Source organism: Mastomys coucha, unplaced genomic scaffold, assembly GCF_008632895.1.
Source record: "Mastomys coucha isolate ucsf_1 unplaced genomic scaffold, UCSF_Mcou_1 pScaffold20, whole genome shotgun sequence".
Lineage (NCBI taxonomy): Eukaryota > Metazoa > Chordata > Mammalia > Rodentia > Muridae > Mastomys > Mastomys coucha.
In genome coordinates this window covers 10,633-28,826 of record NW_022196903.1, presented here as the reverse complement: position 1 = coordinate 28,826, position 18,194 = coordinate 10,633, and the positions used below count along the sequence as shown (strand labels likewise).

The 18,194-nt window shown below is 40.5% G+C and overlaps 1 protein-coding gene and 1 long non-coding RNA gene across 9 annotated transcripts in view; both read left to right on the top strand.

Moving 5' to 3' along the window:
* Hepacam2 (HEPACAM family member 2) overlaps positions 1 to 1,593 on the top strand; it is a 42,440-nt gene extending 40,847 nt beyond the window's left edge. For all 7 annotated transcript variants that reach the window (XM_031381089.1, XM_031381086.1, XM_031381088.1 and 4 more), the window contains exon 10: positions 928 to 1,593. In XM_031381089.1, the coding sequence (XP_031236949.1) occupies positions 928 to 931 (4 nt within the window). In that variant the 3' untranslated portion in view covers positions 932 to 1,593. The remainder of the gene's footprint in view (positions 1 to 927) is intronic.
* A 2,409-nt stretch (positions 1,594 to 4,002) lies between these two features.
* LOC116097982 lies at positions 4,003 to 8,278 on the top strand. 2 transcript variants are annotated; one of them, XR_004121640.1, is made up of 4 exons: positions 4,003 to 4,423; positions 4,687 to 5,479; positions 7,449 to 7,750; positions 7,934 to 8,278. It is a non-coding gene; the product is annotated as an uncharacterized LOC116097982 (long non-coding RNA). The 2 variants fall into 2 exon arrangements; XR_004121639.1 differs by having other exon boundaries at positions 4,003 to 5,479.
* The last annotated feature ends 9,916 nt before the right edge of the window (positions 8,279 to 18,194 follow it).

Genomic DNA, 18,194 nt, shown 5'->3' with positions numbered 1-18,194 from the left:
GAGAGGGAGAGAGGGAGAGAGGGAGAGGAAGAGGGAGAGGGAGAGGGAGAGGGAGAGGGAGAGGAAGAGGGAGTTTTGTGTTGGCCAAGTACTCCTGGATCTGTGTCCTACCCTGGGGTATGGTGAATATAGCCAGTGACACTCCATTGGAGAAACTGATTTTCCCTTTCTCAGCTGGCATCAATTGCAAAACAGCTTTGTGGTTAGAGGTGGGATTTTGCATTTACTTCCCGGGCTCAGTGCTGGGATGTCACGTGTTGTCCCAGATGCTGTGAGTTTGTACGTGTTGTTGTATCTGAAGGACTACTTCTCTGGCATTATCTACCACTTCTGGCTCTTAGAATCCTTGTGTCCCCTCTTTAGCAAAGTTCCCTGAGCCTGGAGAGGAGGGGTTTGACATTCCACTTAGGGCTGAGTTCTCAAAGTCTTTTACTCTCTGTACAATGTCCAGTTGTGGATCAATTACTATCTACTGCAAGAGGAAGCATCTCTGATAAGGGTTGAACAATGTTCTGGAGTATAGATATAGCAATATATCTTTAGGATTTATTTCATTGCTGTGTTCTTTTTAACCGAATAATGGTAGTAGGCTTTCTTCTAGATCCAGTTTCAGATTCTTGGCCATTTCAGCAATGTCAGGTAAGGGTCTCATAGAGTAAGCCTTAAACCCAACCAAAATGTGGTTGGTTATTATTACCTAAGAAAATAAGACGTTTAGATAATTAAACCTTGAGTCCCCAAAATGTAATTATCTACAAAAAGATTGTTTACCCTTTGTTCTATTGATCGATGATAAATATCGTTTTCTTGAATCAACTCATATTCTTCATCTTCGCAGCTATAAGGAGTAAAGTAGTTAAGGTTCTTTTACCCATAAACCTAGAAATCTACAGAATACTTAATGTATTTCATGTATCTCTTGACCAGGTGAGACTCCATGGGCAACATAGTATATTGGAGTGAAATCACAAAGAAACATTTTGAAAGGAAACATCTGGAATTTGTGAAAAATAAAATTCCAGCAACCCTCAGCTATGTCTAAATGCAGAGTAGAGGCACCTGTGCAGACTGAATGCCGGTTTTCTGACATGCACAATGGGCTGTGTGCCAGAGGAACACCGTGGGAGTATTCCGCTGTGGAGAGTTTATCACCCAGACTGGGAGGAAGAAGAGAACGGAGCTCCTCAGTTACTTGCTACAGAAAGTTTTAAGCGTTCCAACTGGGGCTTGCCCACGCTCCTCCGCTCTGATCAGCGCAGCACTGCCCCTGGCACCCTGTGCCACTGACAAACTCGGAGGCTTCACCTTGGTAGATGTTCGCGATAAGCTTTGTTTTATTAAGTGCTCATTACTGTTAGGGAAATAAAACAACTTTTTTTTTTTGTGGTCCCAAATTGATTTCTTGTTATTTGTGTGACAAAAAGTTAAGGATGCTTAACACAAAAGTGAGACTGTACCTTCTCCTTGGCTCTCAGTGAACTTTGGTATCAACAGTGTATTTGGAAAGACTGGCAAAATGTGTAAGGAAATGCTCATTTCCATTTTTGTTCAAAGAAAAAGAAATTGAAATAAAGTATTCTGTTTGCTTTTTTACATAGCCCTGATTCTTTAGATGGTAAAGTCTTACTTTGAAGTCAGATTGAAGAATTAAGATATTTTATTCTTATTTTCCATTATGCAAGTAAAATGGACATTATGGAAAATTATTAAAACTCAAAACCTATTCCTTTTTTATTTTATGCAGAAAAAACATTTTAATAGAATTTATTTTAAAAACTATTTGAAGTGAACCACTATGTCCCATATTTTCATAACTGTATATGGTGCAAGTATCCACTGCGCTCACAGATCTTTCTGATGAAACAGTCATCCCTGCTACCACAAATATTTTCTTTTCTACTTAGTAACACCATGAGCTACTCTGATTAGAAAACAATTTTATGGTCACCGTAAACATATGCACACATGTGGGTATGCACAACACTGGCTCCCACACAATTAAAATCCCCGGTCTTACCTTTCAGAAACAACCTGTCAGCATTTCCCTGCATTATTTACATGGGGACCTGACTCCTTCAAGCCCCAGCAACAGGCTCATATAAATGTGTAGATTACAAGGTCAAATGTAACTCAACGAAAATAAAGTTGTGACGAAAAACAGATGAGAGAGATATTAGAGACAAAGTGAAAGCGGAAGTGAGAGCAGAAGAGAGGATATGGCAGGTAAGCTGACTTCCACTTCTGTGTGTGCTGTTTATGTGACCAAGTTCAAGAGACAAATGCAGGTGTGTCTCATGATGGCTATCGTTCACTGCCAGTGATTTCTTAAAGGCCATGAGCAGTTGTCCACATCAGCAGTCAGGTAACCAGCTCAGCTCTAGCCACCTCTGCCTTTCCTTCTTGGTCTCTTGCCCAAGCCCTGACCTTGGGGGCCAGGAGGGCAGGAAGGAGAGGGAAGGGGGAGGGGGGAGGAAGCGGTAGGGGGAGGAGCATGCTTAAGCATCTCTCCTTAGCAGGGCAGACTGTAAGCTCTGGCTGCATTTCTGACTTACTCTTTCCAAACCTTAAACACTTCAATCCACAAATGGCCCTTTCTTGTAGCATATATATATATATGTATGATCTTCACCTCAAAGAGTGAAGCAAGCCAATGTGCTTACTAGTTCCGGGGTTAGCTTTCCTATTCACCCTTCCTGACTTTCCCACCCAAACCAAAGGAAATACCAAATGATATATATATATATTTCAAACTCACTTTCCAATCACTTGTAATTCCTCTCATTTCTGTATCTCTCTCTCACACACACAAATAGACAGAGTCCCTTTGCGCCTGGTTCCACTCAAAGCAGCAGCGAGGAGCTGCTGAAGGGGGAAATGAGAAAGATCTCGAATCCAATTAACTTTTGCCTTCATTGGTGTGGAACGCCGGACGACTCGCTGCTTTTTTAGTAAATGGGGATGAAAATCTCATAAATTAATCAAGGTTTCCAAAGGAAGTGATGAACCAAACCCCAGATGTTCACCTAATTAACAAATTAATCTTTAAGAACCAGCCAAAAGTTCTTTCCCTATTACTAAACACAATCCTGCTGGATTTTAGCTCTCTGCTACCACTGATCGTTCTGAAAGGAACCCTGTGCTCCGTGCTCATTATTTTCATACAGCGTATCTTGTGGGGGGATTGCATGCAAAAATTAGAAATATGTAAAATGCCTTCTCCTCAGTCTTTTGGTTGTAATTTCATGTGAATAAGGCAGCTTCAACAAATTTGGCACAGTCTCAGAAAACAAGTCCACATGAAGCTTCATCCCAGGAGGTGATGTTCGTCAAATGCTCTATTGTGATAGGAGAAGCAGAGTGCCAACCCAGCAAACACTGGGCAGGTGGGTGGCGAATCTTACTGAGTGCTTGCCAAGTTTACATTTATATTCAGAAAGTCGTTGTTTTCTGCATCTACACTGTTGTGTTTGATCATATTTATTCATACCGTTCTTTTTATCCTCCTATAGTTCACATCCAAACATGGACAGATATGTTTTAGTTTCACAAGACGGTAAGAACTCGAGGTGTTTCTTCCTCTGTTGACACAAATTAAATGTGGATGTAAATCTGTTTCTCGCCTTTCTTCTCATTTTGTAGACACACTATGTATGGTGACTACAAAGTTAGCCTTGATTTCTATTCTTTTATTTTTTTATTTTTATTTATTTAATTTATTCTTTTCTTCCCCCACCCCCTTTTTCTTCTTTCTTTTAGCCCAGTGCTGAAAATAAAATCCAGAACCTTGTATATGCTAAGGGAGTTCTTTGCCACTCAACCATACCCTCGGCCTCTTAACCTTGACTTATGTATGTAACGCTTTTACATATATAATTTTACATACATAATTTTACATACATAATTTCCCTGATCTTCCTAGAGAGCACCTGGGGACTAAAACAAGTATGCTTTCTTCAGACATTTCCCTAATGACAATGAGTGACTGAGTTGAGATCTTGTAACTTTCTGGCTCCAAACCTGGGGGCAGCCATCCATTTCAGGGCCCTACGTGCTTCTCTGGAGGAGGCATTCAGAAATAGAGCTCAGAGCCATGTATCAGCCTTTCCCTGAGAACTGTATTAGCTTCAAATCCAATTGGCTTTCCTAAAAACAGCTCCTTTACTTCTTTAACTGGTTTATGGCTAAGAACTTTTACATTTCAATACATTCCTGGGAAAGATGACAGCTGGCAAACTGATGGATTGTTCTCACACCTGAGAAAATCACCAGTAGAAAGGTACCTTGGGTTTAGGAAGATGCCCTCCTTAAATCTAACATAAGCAACTGTCACAGCAGGTAAAGCCTCAGAGACCCCAGGGCAGCCGAACCTTCCAAGAGTCCCCTATGGCCTCTTTCCTGCCATACACATCTTAGACCTCACACTGTGAGTATCTTTTGAACTTCATTGAGTTGAATTTCATCTCTCTGTGTGTTTAATAAAAATTCCATCTGTAAGAGACAAATAAATTACCTTGTCTCCAATAACCAAGTTCCTTTGACTTCCGGGGTCACTTAATAACTTTGAGTTCTTATGGTTCACCAAGCTCCTAGGCAAGTTGTTTGCTCTTTAAGCAGAATCTTGAAAGTGTGATTGTACCTATATATGTTATTTTCACTACTTATGAAATAATATTTACTATTTTACAGATGATGTCACCAGGCATTTAACAGATAGTAAAACTGAGACTCAAATACTCTGGGCCTCTGTTTTGCTTTCAAAACATGCAGAAGATAAATGAAAATGGTCTCTTCCTCTTCTTAATTTATCCCACTATGCCTGGGTTGTGATCCACTGCTATAGTACCTGCAGTATGCATAAGACCCTGCAGGGACAGTCGTTTTCCTCACAGCGAACCCTTCATGCAGATGGCTTCAAGCTAACCAGGTTCTTTCTTATGCTCTCATTACCCTGTGTCACCCCACTGTGGTTATCCTGTGAGACAATTATATAGAGGTCATTACCGTGCTGTCCTCGAGATACAGCTGTAGAAGTATGTGAGAAAAATGTCTCACAGCATATATGCTATCAGTTAAAGAAGAGTTTATCAGCTTTCCAGCATGTGACAGAGCACTGTTGTAATACATGATAAGAAAATATGGCAGGCAGACATACAGTGCAAGCAACATGTGGAGGGGAAATTTATGTTGCTACTCTTCTGCTTCCTCTCTTCCACGTGCCAAAAGGCATAGAAGGGTCTATATAGATATGGTCTACTCTTTATCTTCTAAGGACTTATAATCCATCAGAGAACAAGGCACAGGGTGTGTGATAGTGATGTTAGCAGCACATGGCATACACCACGACAAGCTTCCTATGAAGGAACAGCACAGAGCACACCATGGAAGCTTTGATGAGTGTGTCCAGATGGAGTCGAGGGGATTCAAATATAGATTCCTGAGGAAAGCTGAGCTGAGCCTTCAAGGACAAAGAATCAGCCAGGTGAGGACATGTGAGGGAAGCATTTGAAGGGGAGAGAGCAGCTTGGGCAAAGTCTTGGTGGCAAGTAGCATCATGGTCCATCTGAGTAACTGTCAACACTGCCATATGGGGAGTAGGATGAAGGACCAATACCTGTGGAGGCTTGATGCCCTAGAATAGACGGATGCTGGAGCGGTGGGACGGGAGTGGGTGAGTGGGTGGAAGAGCACCCTCATAGAGGCAAAGGGGAGGGGGAAACGGAATGGAGGGTTTGTGGAGAGGAAAACAGGAAGGGGGACATCATTTGAAATGTAAATGAATAAACTGATTAATAAAAAAGGGTAAGAACCACCGGGCGGTGGTGGCACACACCTTTAATCCCAGCGCTTGGGAGGCAGAGGCAGGCAGATTTCTGAGTTCGAGGCCAGCCTGGTCTACAGAGTGAGTTCCAGGACCTCCAGGGCTACACAGAGAAACCCTGTCTCAAAAGAACCAAAAAAAAAAAAAAAAAAAAAAAAAAAAAAAATAAGGTAAGAACCAATAAAAGGAAACGTTAGCGTCCTGTAATTTCCCACAAAACCCATCACAAAGGTCCTGGTACTCTCAGCCTTTCCCTACAATGTTTGCTTGGATGTGAGGAAACTCTTCCCAGAAGCCTTTGCTGGAATTCCAGTTGTGTTTTCTTGACCAGTTACACATCCTCCTCCAGAGCAACTGGTGGCAAAGGTACCAGACTAATTTGCTTAAAACAATACTCAGAATTTCATCTTTGAAGCTCAAGATATGGTCAACATCCTCAAAAGCACATGACCAGGGCTGGGGGGTGGGGAGCAGTAGATAAAACTGAGAGCTCTATGGGAACAAGGAAAGAGAATAAACAGATGTCTGGGATGGTATGGACACCAAGTCACAGAAAGTATCTTGGGAAGAAAAACTACAGGAATCAAAGTGAATTAAGTCATAGTAGTTAAGTGAGCAAGAGAAGCTTGGCAAGAAACTCCAAGTGAGGTCAGGGAGGGGCACAGAATTTGGTTTTGAGTAGCCACAAATAATAAAGGAAAAGAGTGCCCTTCTGTCTGTATGCCAGACCACGATAAATAAAGTTCCCGTGTTTGTGCGGGCCTCCCAAAGCCATTTTCTCAGATAATCCTTTGTTAATGAAATTGTATTTGTCCAATCCATACATATATACTGTATAACTACTTTTGTTTTGACTATCATCGTTTCCAGATTGAGAAACATAAACAATTTTAAATCCTGACTCTTGGTTTCAAACAAACTTGTGATAACAGAGGCTGACCTGCCAGGCAACCATACCTGAATGCTAACAAACATATTTGCTTGATCCTTGAACCATCAAACAACCTCTGACCTTAACCTAGTTTCCCACACTGTGGGAGAAATTGCCTATCATCTTTCTACTGTTCCAACACAGATACTGAAAGCACATGCATTTCAAAATCTCACAGCCAGAAGTGTTCCAATTCGAACAGTAAATTGTATCATGACCATACATGAAAGACCCTCTTTTGCCTCCTTTCCCGCCTGGAAAAAAAAAATCTTGTTTATTCTTTGCAACTGGCTGAGCCATTGTGACTATCCAAGCCATTGTCTCCTTTGCTTAGCTGCTTCTCCAGAAATGTCCAAGACAGCATGTCATAATACTGCAGCTACAAAGCTTTCTTGGAATCCTAACTGCATGGCTATTTCCCCATACTTTACAAAATATAGAGCTATTTTAAAATAATAAATCACTTACAAGGTTACAAACCTATTAGCTATTTTATACCCATAATAGCATAAATGTCCATGTAAAACCAAACACTTTTTGTTGCCTAGTTTTTGGACATCTAATTAGATTGGAAAGACCACGTGTGCTCTTTGACTCCTCAAAGTACCATTGTCTGTGACTACATTTGTTTTCTAAAAGTATCAGTATCTTCTTAACAGGCAAATACTACATGGACCAAATCTCTCTCCCAAACTATAGGCTCTGCTTCAGTACCTGAACCAGGAACTGGATGTCGAAGGTTTGCTTTCTCACTGGAGAACAATCACAGGACCTCCGTGGGCCCCTCACCATGCCTGGACAGTACCAGTTATTACAAACACCATCAAATCATTACATATGAAGAATCACTGCCAGATATCCACTACTAAACACAGTATTCAAACTTCTCCCAATAATTTTCTCACTTTCAAATGTTTAAAGGAAGGACATAGGAGACCAGAACAAATGGAAAACATCAGGCCTTTGTCTAAATAAAATCAAAGGAACTCCAGCTATTAAAGGTAAGAGGCAAACTTAAATATAACAATATGGGTAAATACAATGCCATGGATCAGTTTTATGTTAAGAGTCCATGAGTGAACTATAGCACGTTTCTGTATACATAGAAAATATTTCATAAACTAGCTCTAGGAAGAATAAAGAAACAAGGGGGAGAAATAATTTTTTTCATTTTGATTTTACAGAAAAGTGTACTGATATTCACATTCCACAGTGGAGAGAGGAGGGACTTGTAATTTCCCACCCCTTACTGAACAGCTAATAAGGGCTAAGGGAAACTCAGTTTTCTCACACGCTCCAGTGGATGGTGCCATAACACGTATCGTCCAGTAGATGGTGCCACAAACCCATGCTCCAGTAGATGGTGCCATACATCGATGCTCCAGTAGACGGTGCCATACACCCATGAACATATGGGCAGCAGTAATTGTTTACAGTGGATCTGGGAATTGGGAGGGAGAGAAGTGATGGGGGGGATGGAGAAGATATGAAACTGGGAGCAGGATATGGAAATGGAGTCTGGGAGGAGTTGGAGGTGGGGAAAATGAATATTATCTAAATATATTGTATTCTATATGAAATTACCAAAGAACAAATAAAATTTAAAGCACATTGTCATCAATACATATAATAAAATATAAAATGAATATTTGGCATTATAATCCCTGTGTGGGCATACTTCTTGTCTTCCCCTTCATCTATATTTTTTGTTGTCTTTACATTTTTCTTATCTCTTTCCTCCTTATATTCCCTTTTCCTGGTTTCATTTCTCTTTGTTACATGGTGGTTTCGTTTCCTTTCTCTGTGCTCTAAGCTGAGTCTCTGAAAGGTTAAAGTCTGAGACTGCAAGCGGGTGAAGATTCAGCAGCTGATCATATTTGTTTATAACAAATTTTATAACGTATTTGTTTATATTCATTCTTCACCAATGTGTATACAGTTGGCTTTAATGCTATGGCTATCCATCCCACTGAGCTGTAGAAAGAAAAAGTGAAACTCAAGATAAAGAGGCTCCCATCTGGAGAGCTAGGTTTTGAGTGACTGCGGGAACTTATATGTTTTTCAGAAGGGTTTGTAAAGAGTGTAATATACTGGGGAGCCTTCTGTCCTATGGCTGCACTGAAAATTGGACTGAACTGACTTGAACTACGTTGTGTCGGAACACAAAATACAAAGACATAGACTTTTCAAGAATTTATTTAATTAACTTATTGTTGCAATTTGGTGTGAAATACTGAGCAAACTCAGGCAAGTTTGATCATGTCTTGTCTTTTAACCTTATAATGGTTTGTAGAATTATCTATGTTTTATAAATGAATAACTGAGGTTAGGGGTCAGGGAACTTAGGTAACCATAACGTGTCCTCAACTAGTGAGCCAGTGTGTATGCCGCACTGAGCTCCAGAATGTTTTATGTGGTTATAGTTGCAACTTCTAAAGCAGGGAGTTTACTGACAAAGGTCCCCAGAGGGTAGCAGCTATTTAGATTAACAAGTGCTAATTTGTCTGAGGTTCAGAGGATTTCTACAGTACAGAAGAGAAGAAAAGTGAAGGACTTTTTCAGAATCATACTTTTGTGAAAAAGAGGATGTCTCTGCTGGCATATTATTTAATTTCATGCACACATATGCATTTGTTCATTGTATAAACACATACACACTTGTTTTCTGTGTTCACACATGTTTCCGTGGCTGTGAAGCAGACCAGAAACCTCTTTTTCTGCAGACAAGGTGAGGCCATGGTCTTTACATTTCTAGAATTGACAGGCAGAATTGCAATTACTGTCTCTAATACTTAACTGTTGCAAGAATATTGACAAATGAGATTCACATGTGTTTGAAGGTCCAGAAGAAGTGTGTGTGCACGTGTGCGTGCGTGTGCATGTGTGTGTGTGCATGTGCGTGTGCGTGCGTGTGTGTGAGTGTGCGTGTATATGCGTGCATGTACATGTGCGCGCGTGTGTGTGTGTGTGTGTGTGTGTGTGTGTGTGTGTTTGTGCATGTGTGTGTGTGTGTGTGTGTAAACTAGTGTTAACCAGTTTTAATTTGTAGACCCAACTCTCCTAGCCTCTGTATTTAAAAACAAACCAAAAAAGCCAACAAAATTTACTGGAAGTGGCAAATTTTCTGGATTCACATTTTATGACCTTTTCAGTAACTTCTGAGAAATTCATGCATTAATACTATTTACATCATTCTCACTCCCTTTTTGCCCCTTCTAATTCCTCCTGGTTGCCCTACTTCCTCTTAAATTCATGACGTTTTCTCCTTTAATTATTACTGACATTGAAAAAGACTACTGAGTCCACTTATGCCACGCACACTTGCGTGATGGCGGTATTTGAGGCGAAAACTTCAAGGAAAGTCAGCCTCCTGCCTCCGCATTGTTGCCTGGCACCCCAAACTCAGAGGTGGCCCAGATATGTCTTCGTACTTGTGTGCTAGGAACTCACCAAGATATCATATTCTTACAGCTAGCAAGAGAAAATTCGGACATTGTTTTCTGACCTTCACCAATGTTTCCAACTATCCTAGTTTAATGTTTTAAGTACTAGAGAGTAATTGAAAGGTTTCTCTCACTCTAAGACATTAGCTGAAAGAGTTAGGTCGAGATTCTCCTCTGCCTGCCTCTAGCAAGAACCAAAGAATTAGCATAAGAATCCTCAACAGAGAGGGCTCTACCCCTCTTCCTCCTGCTCTACACCTGGCTTTTAGAAGTCAGGCGACCTTGGATGTGGGGGTCGCTTGTCTACCTGACTTCAGTCTAGCACTAAGACTGGAAGAAGAAGGACTTGGACTCACATGCAGGACTAGCACTAGAACTTAGATGGGCTAGGACTCAGATTCATGCACCCGCATTCCCCCGGGCCCAGAGCACTTGGGCCTGGGGGATGCAGCACCAGTTCAGAGGAGATAGCTGCTGCTTTAGACCCAGTATGTTTTAGATAGCCTCAGATGTACCTCAACTGTTGAGCTGCCAGATTTTTCATTTCTCTTTTGTAATGTTTGTCAAAGCCGAATCCCGTGCCCACCTGGCCAGAATCCCTTGTCCCGCGGAACAAGGGGTCCCCCGCGAGAAATCCCGGTCCGTGGCATACTTAATGATGCTTGTGTGTGCATGTGTTGATAGCCGACCATTTAGGATTGGATAACCCATTAGGGGACTATTTCCAAGAGCAAAAGGATTCTCCCTCTCTCTGCACCTCTGAAGCAGTTGATTTTCTATAGGTCTCCATCTAAGGGTACAGCCTTATGAGCTTTTCCCCATCCACACTGGCATGTCAGCTGGTATGGTCTTTATGCAGGTCTTGTTTAGGCAACCATAATATAGAGATTTCATACCTATCACCTCCCTACCATGTCTAGAAGACACTATCTAGCAACTATCTGGGTCCTTTGGCTCTAGCCATCTTCTCTGATGTTTCTGAGCCTAAGGTGTAGGGGTTGCATAGACAATGTACCAGCTGGGGTTAAGCACCCATTTTTTTTAAAGCACCAACTTGAATGTTCACAAGGCTTCTCCCTGCTTCCTGTCTACTAACTGTAAACAGAGATGAACTAAAAACAGTTTTCTACTGTCAACCTAGAAACCGAACTAGTGTATGATTCAACTATCCCATGACAGGATAATATCGAAAGTGAATAGTATAATCACATGAAATAGTTGTGTGTCCTCCTGTGTTCATTGCAGCTCCTGTCATGATAGCCAAGATACAAAATTTAAGTCAACAGAGACACCAAGTCACCAGGATACAGAGAAACAGCAGCAGTAATTTCTAATCTCTGTAACACAATAGTGTGACTAAGAGTTTACTACCTAGAGATTACAGCAATTTATTAGATATTTTATAAAGAAACAAAAGGACAGAGTTAAAAATTCCCAATACAGGGAAATTATAGAATTTTTAAAAGATGGATCTGCTAACTTCCTGATTTGATCATTATATGTTACATACACGTCAGTTAAAACATTTTTAAAGTTTAATTTTTTTCTAGTATTATTGCTAAAGAAGGTTACAGAATGAAAGGTACTCTCTGATTTTCATTTCAAGCTAAATCAAGGCAACTTACCAAGTTAAGTGTGTCACATAAATTCATGTCCAGTGTTACAGTGTTAAGCTTTATGATAAGATGGGAGTGGCTTGCTTTTCTGACTCATGATCTATCTGTTTATTTCTTGGTTACAGTGTAACCAAGGTTAGATGCAATCTTAAAAACATGTTTCTCCAGAGTGGCTGATGGTTTACTTGTTTTAAAATAGCATGGGAGGCATCCTATTAGATATCTTCTAACCAGAGTTCTAAATGCTCACATTCCTTAATCTGTTAGTGCCACCTAGGGTCCTAATTTAGAAAGTGTTTGTGTGAAGCAAATTATAAATACAGCGAGGTCTCCTACCTTAAAATGAACAAGTTCATCATTTGAATGTACTTTTCCTCTTGGCTTTAATTCCATGAGCTGAACAGCACTCAGGACAGTAATTTGACAGGGCAAGATTAGGGATATTTAGACTCTTCAACTCAATAATCCCATGTCTAGAAAATGGTGAAGGTATAAAAACATTTAGAATAGCATTATTTAGAAGAACAAGTAACTAATTATGAAATATGACATAACCATGAAATTTATTTAGACAGTCAAACCTAAATCAACATATAATTTTATAATACACAATAGCACATCAAAATAATATAATTCATAATACCCCAAACTAGACAGATACATGCCTGGGAAATAGAGTTTCTGAGTGTGCTAAAAAGAGGTTTTAGTGCTTGACATACTCCCCAGCCAAGATAAATGATATAAAGTACTTTACAAAGAAAACACAGATCTCTCCCTATATTCCCTCCTACAACCCCTTCTCCATAACCCCTCCCCCTTTAATCCTCCAACTCCAGACCCCTCCCATTCATTCACAACTATATATTCTAGTTCCCTATTTTTAACAAAATATATCTGTTCCCTCTAGTTCCATACTCCATACCTATCCTCTGTGGTTCTATGGATTGTAGCCTGGTTATCGCTGACTAAACTGCTAATGTCCACAGAATAAGGAAATACATATCATATTTGTCTTTCTGGTCTTGGCTACCTCACTCATGATGAATTTTTCTAGTTCCATGCCTTTGTCTACAAATTTCATGGTGTCATTCTTTTTAATGGTTGAGTAATGGAATATTCTCCATTGTGTAAATGTAGATTATTGTTATTCATTCTTCTGCTGAGAGACATGTAGGTTTTCTGAAGTTTCATAATCTTCAGTTTATGGAGATTATGAAAAGAGCAGCAATTATGGGGAGATACAACTAAAATGTAGGGGCATTATATGGGTAGCATCGAAACAAAATACAGAGAGAGAGAGAGAGAGAGAGAGAGAGAGAGAGAGAGAGAGAGAGAGAGAGAGAGAGAGAAGGAACGTGGAAACAGTCCCAACCCGTCACCTCTTTTCACCAAACAGTGTTTTCAGAACCAAGTTTAGGTTACATCTAACAGAATTGTTGACCAAAGGGGCTCCAGAGGAATCCCCCAACAGTCCTGGCTATTGTCAAGACTATAAGGATGTTCTCCACAAACTGACAAACTGACAGCAAAGCCCTGTTGCTGAAGACAGCACCCATACAGCACATTGAACATGACAATGTCGGGCTGATATCTACATGGAGCCTTCACCTGTGTGTTCTAGCAATTTTGGTACAGGGATGTGCTCTGTGGGCTACAAAAAGTGTGTGTATGTGTGTGCGTGATCACCATCATCATCATCATCATCATCATCATCATCATCATCATCACCATCACCATCACCATCACCATCATGGTTTTTGCTTAGCTAAAACTCATGGGGACTCTGGAGTTACAAACAGTGGTTGGTCTTCTGGAAGACCTAAGTTTGATTCCCAACACTCACATGTAAACACCCAGCCAGGCACAAACCATTTGTCTGCAATAGTGTACTGCCTGCAAGATGATTATGGGAGTAACCAACCAGTAACTAATTTGACTTAAGGTCCACTACACTAGATGGAACCGATATCCAACACTGTTTAGATGACAAAGAACTTGATAGCCCAGGAACCTGGTAGAGGGGGTTGGGGGAAGATAAGGTTGTTCTTTGAATTAAAGAGAGAGAGAGAGAGAGAGAGAGAGAGAGAGAGAGAGAGAGAGAGAGAGAGAGAGAGAGAGCAAGCATATAGTGATAAAATGACTCCTACTGATATTCTGCTATACTCATAGATCAGTGTCTTCTTCAGGCATCATCAGAGAAGTTTCCTTCTGCACCACATAGGAACAAATATAGAAACATATAGCCTAGGAGAACAAAGACCTCTGAGTTAATTGATCAAAGCTCATAGGAACAAACAGAGACTGAAGCAGGATGCACAGGACCTGCATGGGTCTGTACCAGGTCTTCTGCGATAGTTTTATGGCTTCCAGCAAAGTGTTTTATGGGATTCCTGAGTATGTGAACAAATTAGTCTGTGACTCTTGAGCCTTCTCGTAGGCTCTTTTTCTTCTCTTGGTTTATCTTGCTCTACTTAAAAGTTTTATCTTACTGCACATGGAGGGGTCTGATTGTTCTGGCAGCTTGTGTATAGTAGAGGATTGCAAATTCGATCATCAATAGGAGGAGAGGACCTCAGCCCTGTGAAGGTTCTATGCCCCAGTGTAGGGGAATGCCAGGGCCAATAAGTGGGAGAGGGTGGGGTGGCAGGCATGGGCAACAGGGGTTTGTTTTTGTTGTTTTTGTTTGTTTCTTTGTTTTTTGGAGGGAAAACCGTGAAAGGAGAAATTTACATGTAAATAAAGAAAATATCTAATAAAAAAAGCTTTATCTTATTATATTTTGTTATATTTAAAATAAAATGAATTAATAAATGAATGAAAACAGCCACTAGGGTAAAGGTAAACAACTGGACTGTCATTTATACCTGCTGAGAGAAGTTGGAAAATCAGTTTTCTCCAACAAAGTGTATATACCAACAACTCCAAGGCAGGTTTCATGTTCAGGGGTAGTTGACCAACATATAATGGACTCACAATGTTTGTGTGTGTGTGTGTGTGTGTGTGTGTGTGTGTGATCACCATCATCATCATCATCATCATCATCATCACTATCACCATCACCATCGTGCACCATCGTGGTTTTTGCTTAGCTAAAACTCATGGGGGCTCTGGGGTTACAAACAGTGGCTGGTCCTCTGGAAGACCTAAGTTTGATTCCCAACACTCACATAGTGGTTCACAACTTCCTATAACCCAAGTTTCAGGGGGACCTGAAACCCTTTTCTTGCTTCTGCTGGCACATGGCATGTATGTGGTGCACAAATATACACACAAGCAGAACACTGATAAACATAAAATAATTATTTTAAAAAATGAAAGCTTTGTGAATGGCTTGGCAAAGCTGGGTATGCCTTGATTTAGCAGAAATGAAAGTGCTAAATATACTAGAAAATAACATTAGTAGTCAGTTCAGAATAAAAGCTGACACATAACTCATAATTTCATTGACACATGAGGTTTACTATTATTAAAAGATTTCAAGGCTATGACGAGTCCTCAAGGTGAGAAGGGAAGCGTTACACAGAAGTAGCACAGTATATGATGATCTAAGCATGATGGGGCACTAAAGGATGGAGAAGCTTCCCTTTAAAGCACAGTAGGGAGCATCATTAAAAGTGAGAACAAGAAAGATGCTGAAAGAGTGAAAGAGAGACACAGTGAAAAACAAATAGGGAAAAAAAAAGAAGGAGGTGCTGCCATGACAGGGAAGAGGGGAGGAGACCCTTTCAGAAAGCAATCTTCAGACAATTTCTCCAGTGGTCTTCTTGAAGATTCAGACCGATCCTTGAAACAAAAGAGAAATCTGGCATTTTAAAAACCTTTTAGGAGGGGCAAGGAGTGGGTTGTGTCCCTGGCAGCTTTCTAGTCAACAGGAAACGATCTGTAAAAAGACAAGAATGAAACTTGATTCAGTCTGATTTTGCTACTGGTGCTGGGTCAAGACTTCTAGAGTTTGGCATCAGCTCATATATTTTTGCCAAATGTAAGCATTGTACAATTTTGGAAAAACAAACAAACAATTAACTTGTGACTACAACAAAGCTTAAGAAATGTTTATGTTGAAGCTCTTTACAAAGTGCCCATGACTTCTTCCTAATCTTTCTAATCTTTCTCAACTAGTGCCACTTCCTGATGACTAAGTACTCCAATATATGAGCTGATGAGAGCCATTCACATTCAAACCATCCCACTTCCTTGCCCCCATAGATTTATAGCCATATCATAAAGCAAAATGTACTTAATCCAATCTCAAAAGTCCCTATAGTCTTTCAGAGTCTCAATACTGTTTAAAAATAAAAAAAAAGTCTCCTCTGAGACTCGTGGTAATCTCTTAACTGTAACCCACTATAAAATAAAAATTAAAAAAAAAACAGATCACAAACTTCCAACATGAAACGGCATATAATATAAATTGCCATTTCAAATAGGAAATAAAAAAGTATAGTGAAGAAATACTGAACCAAAGCAAGACCAAAAACCAGGAGGGAAAACTCCAAATTCTGCCTCTCTATGTCTGATGTCAAATCTCTCTTTGGATCTAACTCCTTTCAGCTTTATTGGCTATAATAGACTTCTTTCTCTTGGGGTCCACACCCAGTCTGCAGCTCTTCTTGGCAGGTATCTCAGGACTTTGGCATCTCCAACATCTTGGGGTCTCTAACATAATCTAATCTTTACTTTCATAATACAATGAACTCCCAGGGCCTCCATGCAGGGACACCCCTGACACAAAGCACGACCTCCGTGGCTCTCTTTAGCCACAGAAAGATTTCCCAGCCCTTTTCTTATATCCTTGACACTAAATCCAGAACCATGTGGCCAAATCTGTCACTTTCCACTATTTGATGGGGGGAACTTGCCCCTTTGTTCAACTACATTTGTATCAGCTTTCTGTTGTTGATAGTTTCCTTCATTGCTTATGCTTTTCTGTAATTTCTCACCTTATGTTGGAGACATAACTGGACTGACCCTTGCCCTGAGGCCACTACTTCTTTATTCCATGTAGCGTTTCTTTAACTTTTTCTTCCTGAGCAATGGACTTATGTCCATGACACTTCCTAGTGCTCCTTTTTCCCCCTCAAACTACACTTTTTAATTTCCCTTGTTCTGAGGGACCTGGGGGGCTTTTTCCAGTCCCATGCCCTCCTTACAGCTTCCCTCCCCTGTCTGAGGTCAAGACTAGGCCAAGGTCTATTCTCCACCCACAGGAACATTCTTGAGTAAAAACTTCTCAGAATGTATTGACTGATAGTTATCTGACCCTGTGGAAAGTCCCAGGTAGAGTTCAAATGTATGTTATGATTGCTAGCCAATAGATTTAAAGGTCAATATGCTTAGCCAATAAGTCGAACTATAACCTTGCTGATGTAACCTGTGCCCCTAAAAGTATAAAAACTGATTGTAATAGCTATTTGGGGTCTCTTTCTCATCACACACCTAGAAGGACTGATGGAGGGTTGACCCCAATGCTCCAGAAAATAAACCTCTTACTTTTGCACCAATCTGAATCTCAGTGTCTTACTCAGGGACATCTCAGAACCACTGACCAAGGGTCGGGGTCTTACAGCTCAACTTGATCCTTTTCACTGTAGATCTGCATAAGAAGGATTACTAATAACACAGGACACAGTCAACACTAGGGTGTCTTGAAATCTTTTCTTCTGATACCATTAACTGAAAATTCTTCTATTTATCCTCAGGTAGAATTTTAGGACAAGGGCAAAAGGCAGCCACATTCTTTGCCAAAATACCACAGGAATAATATCTAGGCCACTTATAAAAATTCTTCCCCTCTGAATCTTCTTGAGGTAGTGTCTCTCAGTTCAAATTGGTGCCCTCACTGCTGTCTTCCATGTTCCTCCTCCAATGGCCCACTATGCCCTGCTTAAAGCATCCAACCACTTTTCTATTCCAAAGTCCCAAAGTCTTCCATATTCCTCCAACAAACAGCATGTTCAGGTCTGACATGGCAATACCACAGTCTCTGGCACTATGTTCTATCTTTAGTCACTATTCTGTTACTGTGAAGAGACACCATGATGAAGGCAAGTCTTATAAGAGAAAGCATTTAGTTAGTTGCTTGCTTATAGTTTCAGAGGTTTAGCCCATTATCACCATGGTGGGGAGGATAGTGTTGGAAAAGCAGTTGAGAGTCAGAGATATTGGGCCTGTCATAGGCTTCTGAAACCTCAAAGTCCAACTTCAGTGATACTTCTTTCAACAGGTCACAAGTACTCCAACAAGTGCTACTTCTCTGATGACTAAACACTCAAATAGATGAAGGTAGAGCACCAATCTCATTCAAACTACCACATTCCAGATGTAGCCACTGTACTACACATGGCTTCACAGATTAAACAAATTAAAACATTTCTTCTTCTTTTTTT